At 43.9% G+C, this 15535-nt stretch overlaps 1 protein-coding gene across 1 annotated transcript in view; it reads right to left on the reverse strand.

The window, feature by feature from the left end:
* Nucleotides 1-204: 204 nt before the first annotated feature.
* slc18a2 (solute carrier family 18 member 2) overlaps nucleotides 205-15535 on the reverse strand; it is a 105425-nt gene continuing 90094 nt past the window's right edge. Inside the window, exons 13-16 of the mRNA XM_049601219.1 lie at nucleotides 14360-14423; nucleotides 14154-14273; nucleotides 12937-13070; nucleotides 205-1306 (exon numbers count right to left, since the gene is read on the reverse strand). Of these exons, the coding sequence (XP_049457176.1) occupies nucleotides 1199-1306; nucleotides 12937-13070; nucleotides 14154-14273; nucleotides 14360-14423 (426 nt within the window). The 3' untranslated portion in view covers nucleotides 205-1198. The remainder of the gene's footprint in view (nucleotides 1307-12936; nucleotides 13071-14153; nucleotides 14274-14359; nucleotides 14424-15535) is intronic.

Genomic DNA, 15535 nt, shown 5'->3' on the forward strand with positions numbered 1-15535 from the left:
AAGAGGGATCCCTCCTCAGTTGCTCTTCCTGAGGTTTCTACCGTTTTTTTTTCCCCGTTAAAGGGTTTTTTTTTGGGAGTTTTTCCTTATCCGCTGCGAGGGTCATAAGGACAGAGGGATGTCGTATGCTGTAAAGCCCTGTGAGGCAAATTGTGATTTGTGATATTGGGCTTTATAAATAAAATTGAATTGAATTGAATTGAATTGAAAGTTCAAGCAGGGCGGGTGAGAGGGATGGTGGATGTGACACTGTCATCTCATCTAGCATTAACCTTGGTAGAAGCAAATATGCTGACTAAACAGTCACCCTGCACCAAGCTGGAAGCCAATGGCATGGCAGAAATTTTGGAGTGGCATCTGAGGTGGTCAATCAGATTGTAGGGCAGCACTAGCCACCGCTTGAAAACCATGTTTGTGGAAAGCAGTGTTGGGAAGCAGGGCCAAGGCCAAATCCAGAATTTTTCAGTTAAACTATTATGTAGAAAAACCATGTTGGACAAAAATATTAGTATAAGTTTCAACACTTTACTACTTGTCTGCAGGGGGTCTTTAAATAAAAACCAGTACCAAAAGCAGCTTTATTCTTTTTCTTTGAAGTTGCAATGTGTTGACTTCCACTTGCAGTTTAGCCAGCACAGTTGGGCTGGGGAAGTCCTAAATATATACGACTGTGACTGCTCTAATGCAAATAAGGTAGACCAAACCAGCAAATCTTCCTGAACCTTAAATAACAACAGTTCTTTTTACCCAGTAATGCAATATAAAAATGGCACAAGGTCTGGTAATAATACTCTGGACAGTTTGATGGATATGCACTTGATAAAAACAAGACTTTTAATGGCTGACACATGAATCAAAACAGATTTGTATCCAAAATAAACCAGCAAAGCGTACTTGTTGCTCAGCACCCTCCTACTACCTAAAAAGTGCTTTTTGACACATCTCTCTACTTAATAAGGCTGTTGGCTAAAAAGTAAATCTCACACAATGCGCTTGCAACCACAGATCAATAACAACTTTGGTTTGCTCCAGTACAACTGCTAAGAGGACACAGAACAGTGAAGACTGAATGCGAGACATTCACATGGAAATATCTTGGCTGTTTTGTTTCATTGCTGTTTTATTTTCTTCTGTGTTCCTTTTTTTTGTACAACAAAATAGATCCTTTGTAGGGTTAACCTGCATGGTTGGTGTCCTGTTAATCATAATCGTCATATTCTGGATCCATGTTTTCACCATGGTAGTAAGTCCCCTGTGTGGAGTAGGACCTCGTCTTCATTGAACAGTTGGTGTCCATCAAAATAGCCTGAAAAGACAATTGTAGGGAAAGTGTTGTTTCTGCCACAGCATGTGTCATATAATTCTTTTCATGTGACAAGTTTCGTTCAGGGTAATTTAAAGTCATTATGACATAATACATTTAAGGCAGTTATGTTTTGTGTCATTAAAGCCCCCATGTGTACAATTTGATAACTACTTGTGGTAGAAGAAAACTAGAATTATCAGCTCTTGGTTGTATGCCTCCATCAACCACTCAAGTTAAAGTTTACATCCATATCTATCCAATTCATATATATAGTGAGGACTTTGAAGGAATTTAATAAAAGGTATTAAAAGAGCAGTGTGAGAGATGTAGGGAGATTTAGTGGTGTTTAGAGGTGAAGATTGCAGACTTCAACCAGCTGACACTTAGCCTGATTAGAATTCCTTCAGTGTTCATTGTTCATGAGCCAAATAATCCATAAAGGTCACTTCTACTTCAAAAGGAAAAGGAACAAAAAGGAACAAGGTATTAAAATGGTAGAAACACTGAATAAAGCAGTTTGATCTCCCCACCCTGTAGTTACATCATAACTATGGGAACCCCATGGAAAAGAACAGTGGGCAATGGGCATTGTCCCTAGTTGCGAACAGATCGGCCACTGCTCTGCCAAAGTGGTGCCAGATCTCCCTGATCACCTCCGGGTGCAGCCTCCAGTGCCTTGGACTTGGGCCTTCCCTGGAGAGTAGGTCCGCCTCCTGGTTCACCAACCCCGGCACATGCATGGCCCTGATGGACAGGAACCATGTCTATGCCAAGGTCCACAGCCTGTGTGCTATTCTGCAGAGGTGTGGGGAGCTCAGACACCCTTGCCTGTTGACATATGCTGCTGCCACTGTGCTGTCGGTTCTCACTAGCACGTTGCGGCCTTGGAAACTCAGGAGAAAATGCTGACTCTCAGTTCTAGAGCATTGATATGCTGGCCCTTTCAGCGGGCGCTCCAGACCCCACTGGTGCCTCTGCCCTTGTGGAGTGCACCCCACCCCTCCAGGGACGCAACCGTAGAGAGCACTTGGCGCTGCAGTAATGGACCAAGCACACTCCCCCTTGAGATGTTGGCTGGGTCCTGCCACCACCTGAGGTCTGCACAAAGCTGCACGGTGACGAGCACTGCTGCCTGCAACTGTCTCTGCAGACACAGGGCTGAAGAGATGCCTCTAAACTGGACGCATGTGTAGAAGGGCCAATGGCACCACTCGTACGGAGGCTGCCATAAGACCCAAGAGGCGGAGACACAGCTACCACGTGGCCCTGGCACCTAGCTGAAAATGACAGAGGCAGGTCCTGATTGAAACCTGCCTCTCCCGTGACAGCATCACCGACCCAGCTCTGGCATCCAGCCACATGCCTAGAGACTGAGTGGCCTGTGCAGGTTGGACTGCACTTTTTCTCGTGAATGTGATCCAACAGCACAGAAACATGATGGCAGCACTGCTCCTCTGTCTGTGCACATATAAGCCAGTTGTCCAAATAATTCAGTATCCAGAGACCCTGCTGCCACAGAGGCTCCAAGATTGCATCTATGCACCTGGTGAAGGTGTGTGGTGCCAGCATGATGCCAGAAGGCAGGACACAGAACTTGAAGGTTTCTCCCTTGAAGGCAAACCTGAGAGACCTCCTGTGCCCCTCCCAGAATGGAATTTGAAAATAGGCGTCCGGTTGCCTACCCGGACATCCTGCTTGACCCTAGGCATGGTCAACATTTTGCACTTCAGGGGCATGAGGAACTTATTCAGCCCCATGAGGTCTAAGACAGGCCTGAGTGTCCCATCCCACTTCAGAACAAGAAAATATTGGGAATAAGACCCTGCCCTTGGATCTTCTTCCTATACCTGTGACTTCACCATGAGAGTGAAGATCTGCGAGCACAAGACCTCCCTGTGCTGGTGGTCAGCAATAATGGAGAATGCAGCCACCCTCGTCAGAGGAGGAGTGCTCCAGAACTATAAACGATATCCCTGGGTCATTGGTAAAACAACCCAGAGGTCTGTGTCCAGAGCCTCCCATTCCACTGAGGGCAAGGGAAGGCTGGGGGTGATGTTGCATCAGGACTGAGGCATGGGCTTGGCTGGCCCCTGTCGCGTCCTCCGCCCCATTTAGTCTTGCCACGCCGTGCTGCATCAAGCCAGCCCTGCAGATCTTCCTGCCCCCAAGCAGGCTGAGGTTGCTTGGGCTGCTGTGGCTGAGGCCGCTGCCAGCCCTGACCTTGCTTCAAGGCGCCTGACGCCTCCTCTGCACAGGGACAGGCAGTGACAGTCCTCCCCCGATTGTCAACTGCAGCCATACAACGACAGAGCCCCGGGTAGCGTGACCCTGCTGTCGGTGTTGTAAACCGACTCATGACAACCTCCCTTGAAATCAGAAATGAGAGGCACAAGGAACCGTATGGGTTGTCCCTGTTTCATCATCGAAAGGGGAAGGGGCGGCATCCTGACCAGCTGGCAGGTCAAGCCCCAGAGCCAAAGCAGCCCAGCCAATAATTTCCTGAAGGGGAGGTGACTGCTGTACATTCTCCTTTATAGGCACCTGCTGTCCCTCTGAGGCCAATTCATCATTCTCTAAGGGCCCAAGGCCAAGAATGTCTATCTCCTCCTCCAACCCAGGGGAGGAGGGGCTCCTATCCAACCCAGCAGGGGCCCAGGACCAGGGAAGTTCCTATGTGACACAGTCTGCTCACCCCCTACTGAAACTGAAATAATGGAGGCGGGGGAGCACCCTGATGGGCCCCCGTCCCCCACTACCAGACCCGCCAACCTAGAGCGCTTAGCTGGCTGTGGGCCCTGAGAAGGGGCTGGTGGACGTCTGCCAAATGAATGGCAACAGGCTTCCCTTTGCCTAACAGACATGCCAAAGCAGTTCATGCATAAAGCTGGATTATCACAAGCAGACACTGCATGCTCAGTTCCCAAACATAACACAGAATAGTCATGTTTCTTTTTTCTTTTTTTAAACATTACAGCCCACACAAGAAGGGCCCTGCTGGCTTGCCATCGTCTCTCTCTCTCTCTCTCTCTCTCACTCTCTCTCCCTTTTTTTGGAGAGTGACGTCACTCTAGCGCAACCAGAAAGTGCACCCTTTAGCTATAGCAATAGAGCTGCTAACAGTCTTTAATTAGTTTTCCTGAGCCAACAGATGTGAGTGTGGCCACATTATGGATTATTTTCTTTGACACCTGACAGCTGGACACTTCTACTGGAGGGAGATGTTTTTGCTGAAATGAGGAAATGGGAAGCCTCTGCAGATGCAAGCCGAAAAACCAGCTACACCTTGCAGTGGCTATCTGTGGAGATAAGCTGCTGGCCACCCACTCGACTTTGTCGGGTTCACATTTGAGCAGGCAACTAAATCCCAGAGGATCGTCGCAAACAGTGGTGGCCGCTGGTCTTTCAAGGAGGGGAAGATCATTTTCGGTCTACATCATAAAATGTATCCGTTTATTTATATGTAAATTCTACCCTCTGGGGCTGCTGCGTGAGGCTAGTGTGAGCGCCTGTGAGTGCTTTGGGATGGTGGAGTGGCTCACAGCAGCACCCGCTGCTTGTTGGGGACAGTAACTGCAGAGCGACAGAAGTCAGAGTCACCAAACACGAGTACAGTCTCCAATAACACCAGAAAAAAGATGCTAGATTTGTTGCTAATCATTTCTAACAAAGAAAACATCACTAAGAGGATTGGAAAAGTCTCCAGATCAACTCGGAACAATGGAATGAAACTTGAAAAATGCTCCGGTGGTGGTTTATATTTCAAGATCGCTGATTTGCTCATTTCGCTGTCAATCAAAAAGGGATTCAGCCTCAGAGAGATCATCCAATCATCATGCAGAAGCCCAGCGTCCAGGCCAGCCGAGGCCAGCCCACTGCCCCATAGACCCCCAGATACGCTGAGCGTCCGATGGGCGGGACAAAACCGTGCATTTATCCAATGACTGTCTAGTTTCGCTGCAGCGGAACAACCCACTCTATGCTCCCCCATTGAAGTCTTTGGACGCTGAGCTTCCACTGTTTAATGCACTGTGACGCTACAGGAATGAATGAGAAGAAAGTCGCGTCAGTGACCTGTGATAAGTAGCTGATTCTGAACAAAAGTTGAACGTGCTCTAGTGCATATTTAGTCAATGAAATGTAAACACAACAGTACATATTTGACCACTTATTTTCTGACATTTTAGGGGAAGCTGAGCTTCCCTTGCAGTCTTAGAGCAATCGCCACTGGTCACAAACTGCCCCCCAACTCTATCGGGTTCGAGCAAGCAACCAAACCCCTGAGGAACATCGCAAACTGCCCCCTAACTCTGACGGGTATGAGCCAGCAACAACCTCCTAGAGGGACACAGCACGCTGCCCTCTGAGTCAGACTCGAGTGAGCTGCTATGCCTCCACCGTGCATAAACAGACAGCTGCAATACACAGATATGGAACCTCTCTCGACTGTTTCACTCCTTATTGTCAAGAAGGGCAAAAGGCGTTTAGCTAGCTAGCCAGCTAGCTAGCTATCCTCGAGAGGGCGAAGGCCAGCTCTCCAACTTAAATGAAGGTAAGTGGACAAAACGTTAAACTCCTCTCTCTTTCCTTTCTGCTCTCATGTGAGCTCTGACAGGTGGAAATCAGTCCGTGCATGCGCAAGGTGGGGCTTTTATAGCCTGGAACATACCGGCCATGTAAAGTGGTGTGTCTTAAAGATTATTATTTTTCCATGTCGATTACCCCAGATGGGGATAATTCCCATAGTTATGATATAACTACTGGGTGGGGAGATAATCTCAATACAATAGAGAACAGACTGATCCTGATCTGACTACTTGGAGCATCCCTAGCGACAACTTATGAAATGGCAGAGAAAAAAGAGGCAAATACTGATGGAGGGAAATGGCAGAGAGGATGAATCCATGATGGTAAATACAAGCAGAATGTAATGGAAAAGAGATGTGATGAATGATAGCAGACGCTGCATGGAGACAAACAAATGATTATGAAAGCAGAGGGGTGGAGCAGCAGCATGAAGAGGTTCCGTCACAAGCATGCAGACTGGAGGTTTGCATGCAGCCCTCTGATGTCCAGTGATGGTAAGGTAATTCATAGTTTTTCTCCATTCACTAAAGTCTGTAAAACATGAGAGTATATGTTTCTGTAAAGCTCTTTCACAATAGTTATTTCCATGTGTTATGAGATACATATCTAAACCTTAGGGAAGCACCTTTTTTCTTACATTGCCTTTGGGATTTGGGAGTGCATGCAACAGCCTATGTTTATCTTATCTTATATTTATCCTTTATTTATTTAAGCTTTTGACCAAAGATGTGGCCAAAAGCCTAGTCACCCAGAACTTTGGGGTTTATACCTCAGTATTCATGCTAAATGTTAATATATAATCTGTGCCTAACTAAAGATATTAAATCAGAGGTATCATTTATCATGATTTTCTCATGTCTTACTTAAGAAAAAGAGACATAAAATAAATGAGGTAAGCTCATTAACAAGTACTGAAATCAATGCACAAATAATAGATTCTGTTGGGCTGGCTATTGTTGCTCTCAGCTCTTCTGAACAGATAAAGTCACAGGTGCTAGTGAACACCAGTGTAAAATGGCAACGTTACATTTGACTTTAATATGTTTTAGACTTGTCTATGAAACTACATGGCAAAGCAATGTCATTCAGACATAAAGGAATACTTCGCCGATCTTCAGTCAGCTTTGTATAAAGACAATGTGGGTAGCATGTCTCAGTGAACTGTGGTAAATTTTCCTCCATCTGACCAGTTCATAGATATCCCTCCTGTCCCCTGTGGAAACTTCACAGAATAACGTGGATGATGCAAAACAGGTCATCCAGCAGAGTTTCTCTGGCTCTCAGGCTGTTTCTTGAACTACAGGCTGTACTTCCACATTTTTTGTGTTGACCGCTACCCATGCCGCCAAGACAGAAACAAAGGGCTCTAGTTTCCCGGCGCGGCACAGGGTGGCGAACCCCACGCAGAGCTAGTTTCGAGCAGCGCAACCCGAGGCGCGCTCAGTTTGGTAGTTTGTCAGACTGAGGTGCACTGAGATGGGTGTGGCGGCGCAGCAGGAGGAGGTGTCGACAGATCCAGCTTGGCGCAGTGACAGTTTCATGCCAAAAGGCTTCGCCGAAGGTGCGCTAAAAGCTCGGCAGCTGAAACCACGTCTACTGTCAGCGCAGGCAGAGTGCAGCCGGCATAAGCCGAAGTTTGGCTGACCGCCGGACAGTGTGCACACGTCAACAAAACCTCACAGGCAGGTTTCCAGAATGTCAGGCACATTAACGATGCAATAAATAGCCACAAAACCACTATTCAATGCAACTATCTGCAATCAGCACATAAAAGTATCTCTATATCGACTGTCCCGTCACATCTGATGTCAGATCAAAGGGGATTGGCACTGTTTGGCACGTTTGGCACGCGTAATGGAAACCCAGCCTGATTTGAATAACACAACTGCAAACTAATGAGTTCATCCCTCTCAGCCAACCACAAACAGCCACAGCATCAGATAGGGAGTATATATTCAGCATCTGTCATCTTAGAAAAGTCAAAAGAAAAGAAACAGAGTGAGACTGCGTGCACGAGAGAAACGTAACATTGATTTACAATTGTGGTGACCTCCTCCCAGGCCACCTTTGCATCATCAGCCCGTGGAGGTCTGCTCGCAGTTCTGTATATACAGACACTGCGAGCTTGGACCTCCCGGTCCAAAACATCAGTTTCCTCCTGGGAGAAGTTTGGCCGTCTGACGCTGCTGCTCTCTTCTGCCATGGCGAATTGAGTAAATTCTCATTACGCCTTCGCGCGGCACATTTAAGGGCGAGGAGAGGGGCTCATGTGATTGGTGTGATGTGTGTAAAACCCACTCCATGCCTTCTCTCCTCCCTCTTTCCGAATTGCGCAGGTAGGAGGGACGGAGGTGGGAAGGAGGAGTAGCTGCACCAGCGCGCATGGTGTGCCAAACTTGCAAAATCCGCCTGGCCACACCCAGTTGGCGAAGCGCAGGTGTGCGGCGCCTCCGCCTTACCCGATCTGCGAAACTAGAGGCCAGAGAGTATAGAGGCAGACCAAGAGAAAGACCCACCCCTCTCTCTCAAACTCAAACCAAAATCCAATCAAACAGTAAAACTAGGCAGTGCTGATCTAAGACAAGCAGACGTTGTGCTAGACTTTTTCGTCGCCGGTCATTTTGACCGACAGGGTAATAAAAATCTGGTCATAATCTATTTTTACCGGTCATTTTAATTTTCGTTTTTAAATGATAATAAAGATATTCAAAGACATTTAGTTTTCATTCGTTCCTTTTTTAATAAATCCAACAAGCAAGTTATAAAGTGTGCATTAATGAACGACATGAACGAAAAGATGAACAGACATCCACACACTCGTGCCATTAGGCTTCGCCCTGGACACACTGGACGGCACTAACGCATCACTAACGCGTCCGGTGTGTCCAGGGCGTTATGTAGTTATGCCTGTAGGCTTGGTGACACAAAATTAAAATTGTAATGAAGTGATTAGGGTATTGAAAAATGTGTTCGGTTATGCACTGTTGTGTTTTTTTTCAATTATAAACACGGTATTTTCTCCTCACATTCCACAGTGCGTGCTATTGTTATTTTATTTTGAAAATTGTCCGGATTCTCTCGTCTTTTCTGTGTCTGACTTCCTGTTTGGTACGATCCGCTCTATCCAGCTTGACAGAAGCGCTCGTGGTTCGCGTGAAAAATAGACCAGGGGCCTGTTTCACAAAAGTAGGATTCACACATCCAGGATAAATGACTGAGCTGGGTTCAACGAATCCAAAACAAGAACGTCCAGGCTTAATTGGTTGCACAAAGACCAAGCCAGGATGAGCAGACACGGATTCATCAGGCCAGGTGAAACCAATCCTGGATCAGTGCGCGCACGCGGCTTCCTCAAATAGACCCCGCCATCGATCACAGATTCACCGATTCACCATCAGTGTTGCCAAGTCCGCTTATTATAAGCAACTTTGGGCTTGTTTTTCTGTAAAGTCGCTTACAAATATTGGTAGTCGCGGGTCGCGTTTTTTTTGGGCTTGTTTCTAAAGTAGCTGCTTATTTGGGCTTGTTCCCAGCTCCATAATAAGTTGTCAAGCAGATATTTTCGATATGTTATTTAAACGTAGGTTTGTCTTGCCTGTTCCCTCTGTTCCTCCCCTTTCCCCATACACACAGGAGACAGCAGAGTTTTTTCCCACCCGCATCCTGCTTCTAATTGGCTCTGACCCTGATGGCAACGAGTACTAGCCAATCAGAGGCAGAGCAGGGTAATATGTTTTTTTTCTGGCTAGGAAAATGTCAGTCCTGTAACTAAAAGAAAAAAGTTAGATGAGTGCATAAAAAACAATAATAAATAAAGAATTTGTGAATTCAGGATGATATTTATGTATATAATGTACTTGGTACATCAGTCTATATTTGATATCCCATCTGTTTTCTAATGTTAAATAATATTAAAAGGTGGTTTAACTCCCTCTTGTAGTTATTGTCCTGAAGCTCAGGGGGGAGAAAAATAAATAAACTGTGTACCGTGGGTACAGTTTTGAAAAACTCTACAGTTTACCAATCTGTCCACATGGAAGTAAATTGACAATCTGTACCCACAGTTTAAAATCCGTCCCCACGGATTGTAAAACTGTGCACACAGTTTATTTAATTTTCTCTCACCGGAACCTAGGGGGGCTCCGTAGAAAAAGGCGCTTGTTTTGGGCTTGTTTTCACAGGCCTGGTTGCTTTTTTGTCTCGCGAGATCTGGCAACACTGTTCACCATGGCAACAAGAGCGGCGTACTTTTCCCTGTCGGAGGCAGAAATCCTCATGGAGGCTTACGAAGAGGTAAAGGATCAAATCATAAAGAAAGGCAACACCGCCACAGTTATAAAACAACGAGAGAAAGCATGGCAAAGTATTGCAGACCACCTGAATGCGTACGTAGTGCACAAATACACACTCACTGCTCCGCGGAAATCATCACAATTACAATCCAAATAGTTAATTAACATCTCTGAAAACGTAGTTGTATGTGTTTTGTATTGTATTGTGTGTGTGTATAGATTAAACATGACTGGGCCAAAACGGACATGGCAGCAAGTCAAGATTAAATACAAGAACATCCTGCAGAATGGTAGGTGCCCTGACTAATACTTAACAATGCACAAGTGTACACTGTACCCAGAAGGTGCCTGCTCACACATTGTCTGTACTGTTTTAGCAGTCAAAAAAAAAAACAAAAACCCACAAGCAAGGCACGGGTGGTGGGTCACCATCAGCTGACCTCACCCCAGCAGAGGACATAGCCTTGGCACAAAACAAAGGCAGGCGTGTGTTGGAGGGGATCCCTGGGGGCACAGACACAAACATATGTCCCTCCTAAGATGCCACCCGCTTCATACAAGGTACATTCTTCCATCTCTGCAGGGGACATAATCACATTTATATCGAATCCATTTGGACTATCTGACTTTGGTTTGCCTTGCAGTTTCTGGCAGCACTGTCACACCTTGTCCTGCCCATGCCAGGACAAGGGCCAAGATTGAAATGACTTTTGGCCCTCCTGAAGGCACTTTCACTGTCTTCACCACTTAAGGGTCAGCCCTTTGAGGGCATGTGACATCACTGTGGCCTGCTTGAGGAAGGAGAGGGCCCCCATCACACATGGACTGGGACAATCCTGCCATCTTCCCTGATGATGACAGTGGTCAGCTGGTCAGGGACCAATATGTGTTAAATTATTTTAGTTAACATGCATCAGTTAAATATGTCCTGCAGTGGCAGAGAGGCATGCTGTGAATTTCAGTTGAATATGGCCTGCATTGGCAGAGGAATTTGTGGGGGGTTTTTTTGTGGGGTTTTTTTTTTTCAATTTAAATTGATTTGGCCTCTTATATTGTTTGTGCTGTATACTGTGTGTTTCCAAGCTTGCAGGGAGGCTACTGCATCCATTCATTTGTCTGTTCATTTGTTGTGTATGGATTTGTCCTGCATTTATTTCAGTGTGCAGACATGCGGGGTGTATCATATACAGACCTTTGAATGTGTATTTATTCTTGTGTTGTATAATATGCTTTGATTCCATGCTTTCTATCTTGTAGAGTTTTGAAAGGAGCTGATGGTTTACTTGCTTTGATTTATCCTTATTCAATAAAGGAACATCATGTTACTCTTTGATGTGTATTTATATTTATATGGGATGTGTTCTTTATATATAGTCTATGGGAAACTGTAAATTATCTAATGATTGCAAAATCATCTAAAATTATCATTTATCAAAACGATTGCAATTAATGATCACAATTGTTTATATAATGACAGTGGGTCTGGCTGAATGTGATAACAATGTGCAGTGGGCAGCGGAATAACTATTGGTTTCCGTTTGTGGTGACTGCTGACTGAGATAAGGGATGAGATTAAATAGATCCTGGAACTTAGCCTGGTCTGGAGCAGGCTAGCTCCGCAGAATAAATCTCCATGGTAACTTATGTCATAATAAATCCCACTTTCCACTATCCCGCTTTTGTGCAACCGGATCACAGATAAATTGAGCCAGGATAACCAAGATATCCCGGCTTAATCCCTTATCCTAGTTTTGTGCAATAGGCCCCAGATGCCGAACTTAAGCGCTGCCTCTACTCCGCGGGCGCTCCGCTCTGCTCAGCAGCCTGTGTGGACAGTCAGATAGGTTAACATGGGCACTGACTGAAAACTACCTCTGCTGCTGGGCGCTGTGCTTCGGTTCCACGTCCGGTGTGTCCAGGGCGTTATGTCAACAACGCTACATGAAGCAGATGAATGACTTTTTCTCTGCAGTGTGAAAACGGCAGCCACTTAAACCACTGACTGCGCATTCCGCCGCCAAGTGGGCAGGGGTGGTAATTGCAACCGGTCAAAATGACAGACGGCCTTCAGATTTTCCAGTCATTGTTGTAAAAAACCGGTCAATGACCGAGAATATTCGGTTAACGCGATCCCTTAAGATAAGTCAAGATTATGTGTCTATACTGGTTATTTCTCGCCTAACATGTTTTCAAAAAACATATTTTAGTGCCCTGTTTAGCAGTAATAGAGTTAATAAACATAAAGTGGGCACCATACTGTTTCCTGCACAGTGAAAACGTAAGCTGAAAAAAATTGAGATCAAATGATAAAACTAAACAGTGCTGATCAAATATGAACCAAGATTCTGTTACTGAGTTGTCTATTTCTCATCTCTAATGTTTTCAGAAACATATATTACCTTACTATTTAACTGTAATATGAGATTGCTGCCAGCCAGCCACAATTGTGTCAATTGTGTGAGTTCACATTACATCACCTATCAGCAGAGGCATTTGTTGGTTCAGTGTGGCACAGTGCATCCTGATAGTTGTAGGTTTTCTACCTCTTGATATTTTCAGCAGTGAAATAATTTTTAAGGCAATGTAAGAAAAAATAATGCTGGAAATAGAACAACTTATCCAAAAACTACCAAGCCACACAAACTAGACAATTCTCCAAATTCTGTTTGCTGACCTTGCTTGTAAGGGCTGTCATACTTCATTGTGTTTGAGTGAGATTTGGCTGATGGGTATTTTGTGTGTTTTGAATCTTACAATTTTCTCTTCTTGTCCTGGTGGATTCCTGAGGAAGAGGCAAAGGGGAGCAAAAAAAATATCCACTATTCCAATGATGGTCATCAGCCAGGGGAAGCCAATACTCTCAGCTATGGATCCTCCGATAGATGGACCTACGATAGGACAGATCACATATTGGTTTAGTTTGGTTTGTTTGGCAGAGGGCAGAACTTTGCATTGCAGCTCTGTACTGATATATTTGGAAACACAAAGTTAATCATATATATATATATATTATTTTTTATATTATACATTTATAAAAATACATACATATATATATATATATATATATATATATATATATATATATATATATATATTGATTAGATATTGATGAAAATATTGACATTTAATATCTGCAACAGTGAGATAATTACAATATCTCAAGGTAGTCAAAGTGATCTCATCTATAAATGGTAACTATAGGGAGACAATAGGCTAACGTACGGTCATTTTGAAATCTCTGCAATTAGACAGAAGTACTTTGAGTAATATGGATGTTAGGGTTGCAAGATATTTGATGTTTTTGCCAATATCCCATACGCAGATATGTAACAACTCATTGGACTGATAACCGATACAGTTATCGCTATATCCACTTTTTTTCCCACCTAATTTTAGTGATCTTCAAGTCTCTTCTATAGTGGAATTAACATCATCTTATGCATGCATACTTTTAATGTGATGGCCCACTAGCAAATGGAGACATGGAATACAATGCTTTTTAATGTATGTAATTTTCATTGTTTGTGCAAAATGATTTTGTGCTGATTCTGATAGTTAATTCTAAAGCCAATATTGGCTGATACAGATGACGTGCTGATATTATCGTGCATCCCTAATGGATGTGGGGATAACAGGGTGATGGTGGGTTAATAAAAAGGAAATCCCAAGTATCATTTGCAATCACAAAATAGTGCTAGGAGTTGCATAACTGCCTATTTCTAGATAATGTCACAGTAACATGATTTTAAACTAGGTACCAGAACCATTAGCTGGAAACACGCATGCTGGTGTTTGTGTAATAACTAAGAATTAAGGCTACACAGTGACAAACAATGGACAAACAAGATATGCCAAAGATTTCTACAAAACGGACTCATTCTGGTACACTTAAAAGTCACTTTGGAAGTATCATCACCTATAGTTTACTAATCTCTTGTAGGTATTGCCAAGGTCTTGTGGCTCCTGCTTACCTAAAGCAAATCCCATGCAGAAAGCCACATCAGCAATGGCATACACACTTCCATAAACAGACACATGCCTCAAGTCCACCAGGTAACCCATTATCGGCATCATAGAGGAGTCCACCATGCCTGTAACACAACACAAACAATAAACGTCTTACACCCTCAGTGGGGAACATACTTGTTTAGCAAAGTATTTAATTTAACAGACGTACCAATTGCAAAACCAACACCAAAGTTTGGAACAATCAGACCATAGATGTCTTTGGCAAATGGAACCTAAAACAGACATACAAATATTAGAAAATGTATTCATTTATTTGTTCAGTTTTAATTTATCCCTTTGAATTACATGGGAGTCTAAACGACAAACAGACGCTGGCTGCTTTTTGATTACAGTGTTGAAATCATTGTGAATACAGGCTCCTATATGCAGAATGAGATTTGGGGAGTAATGAGAATTGATGAACAAATGGAAAATAAGAGCAAACTGCAGAAGCATATTGCTGCCATGCTAAAACAAAACAACAAAACAGGAAAACAAAACAAAACAAAGATCAGTATCAGGTAATAACGTGAAAATTGCACTTAGTTAAAGACTTGCTTTCTTATGAGCGTTATGATCTTTATTTACTAAAAAGAGGGCTGGAAACAGTGTTTTGTATGGAAATGTATTGCTGTCATGCCAGAAAAAGTACCAGATAATTACACTGAAAGTTTCTTATTGTATGTTTTTCTTTCTTTTTTTATAGTTTAATTTTTCATTTATCTATTCAGTCAAATCAAACAAACTGACAGTATTGTTATTGGAACTCAACATATCCACAGGATGCTGGTAGCTACACATTCTTCGAACCAAAATAGTAATGTAGCAACCACAGCTGTACAACTAAACACCAAATTATTGTAGTGCCGTATACATACAGTACAGGCCAAAAGTTTGGACACGCCTTCTCATTCAATGCGTTTTCTTTATTTTCATGACTATTTACATTGTAGATTCTCACTGAAGGCATCAAAACTATGAATGAACACATGTGGAGTTATGTACTTAACAAAAAAAGGTGAAATAACTGAAAACATGTTTTATATTCTAGTTTCTTCAAAATAGCCACCCTTTGCTCTGATTACTGCTTTGCACACTCGTGGCCTTCTCTCGATGAGCTTCAAGAGGTAGTCACCTGAAATGGTTTTCCAACAGTCTTGAAGGAGTTCCCAGAGGTGTTTAGCACTTGTTGGCCCCTTTGCCTTCACTCTGCGGTCCAGCTCACCCCAAACCATCTCCATTGGGTTCAGGTCCGGTGACTGTGGAGGCCAGGTCATCTGCCGCAACACTCCATCACTCTCCTTCTTGGTCAAATAGCCCTTACACAGCCTGGAGGTGTGTTTGG

This window comes from Epinephelus fuscoguttatus, linkage group LG16 (assembly GCF_011397635.1).
Source record: "Epinephelus fuscoguttatus linkage group LG16, E.fuscoguttatus.final_Chr_v1".
NCBI classification, from domain to species: Eukaryota; Metazoa; Chordata; class Actinopteri; order Perciformes; family Serranidae; genus Epinephelus; species Epinephelus fuscoguttatus.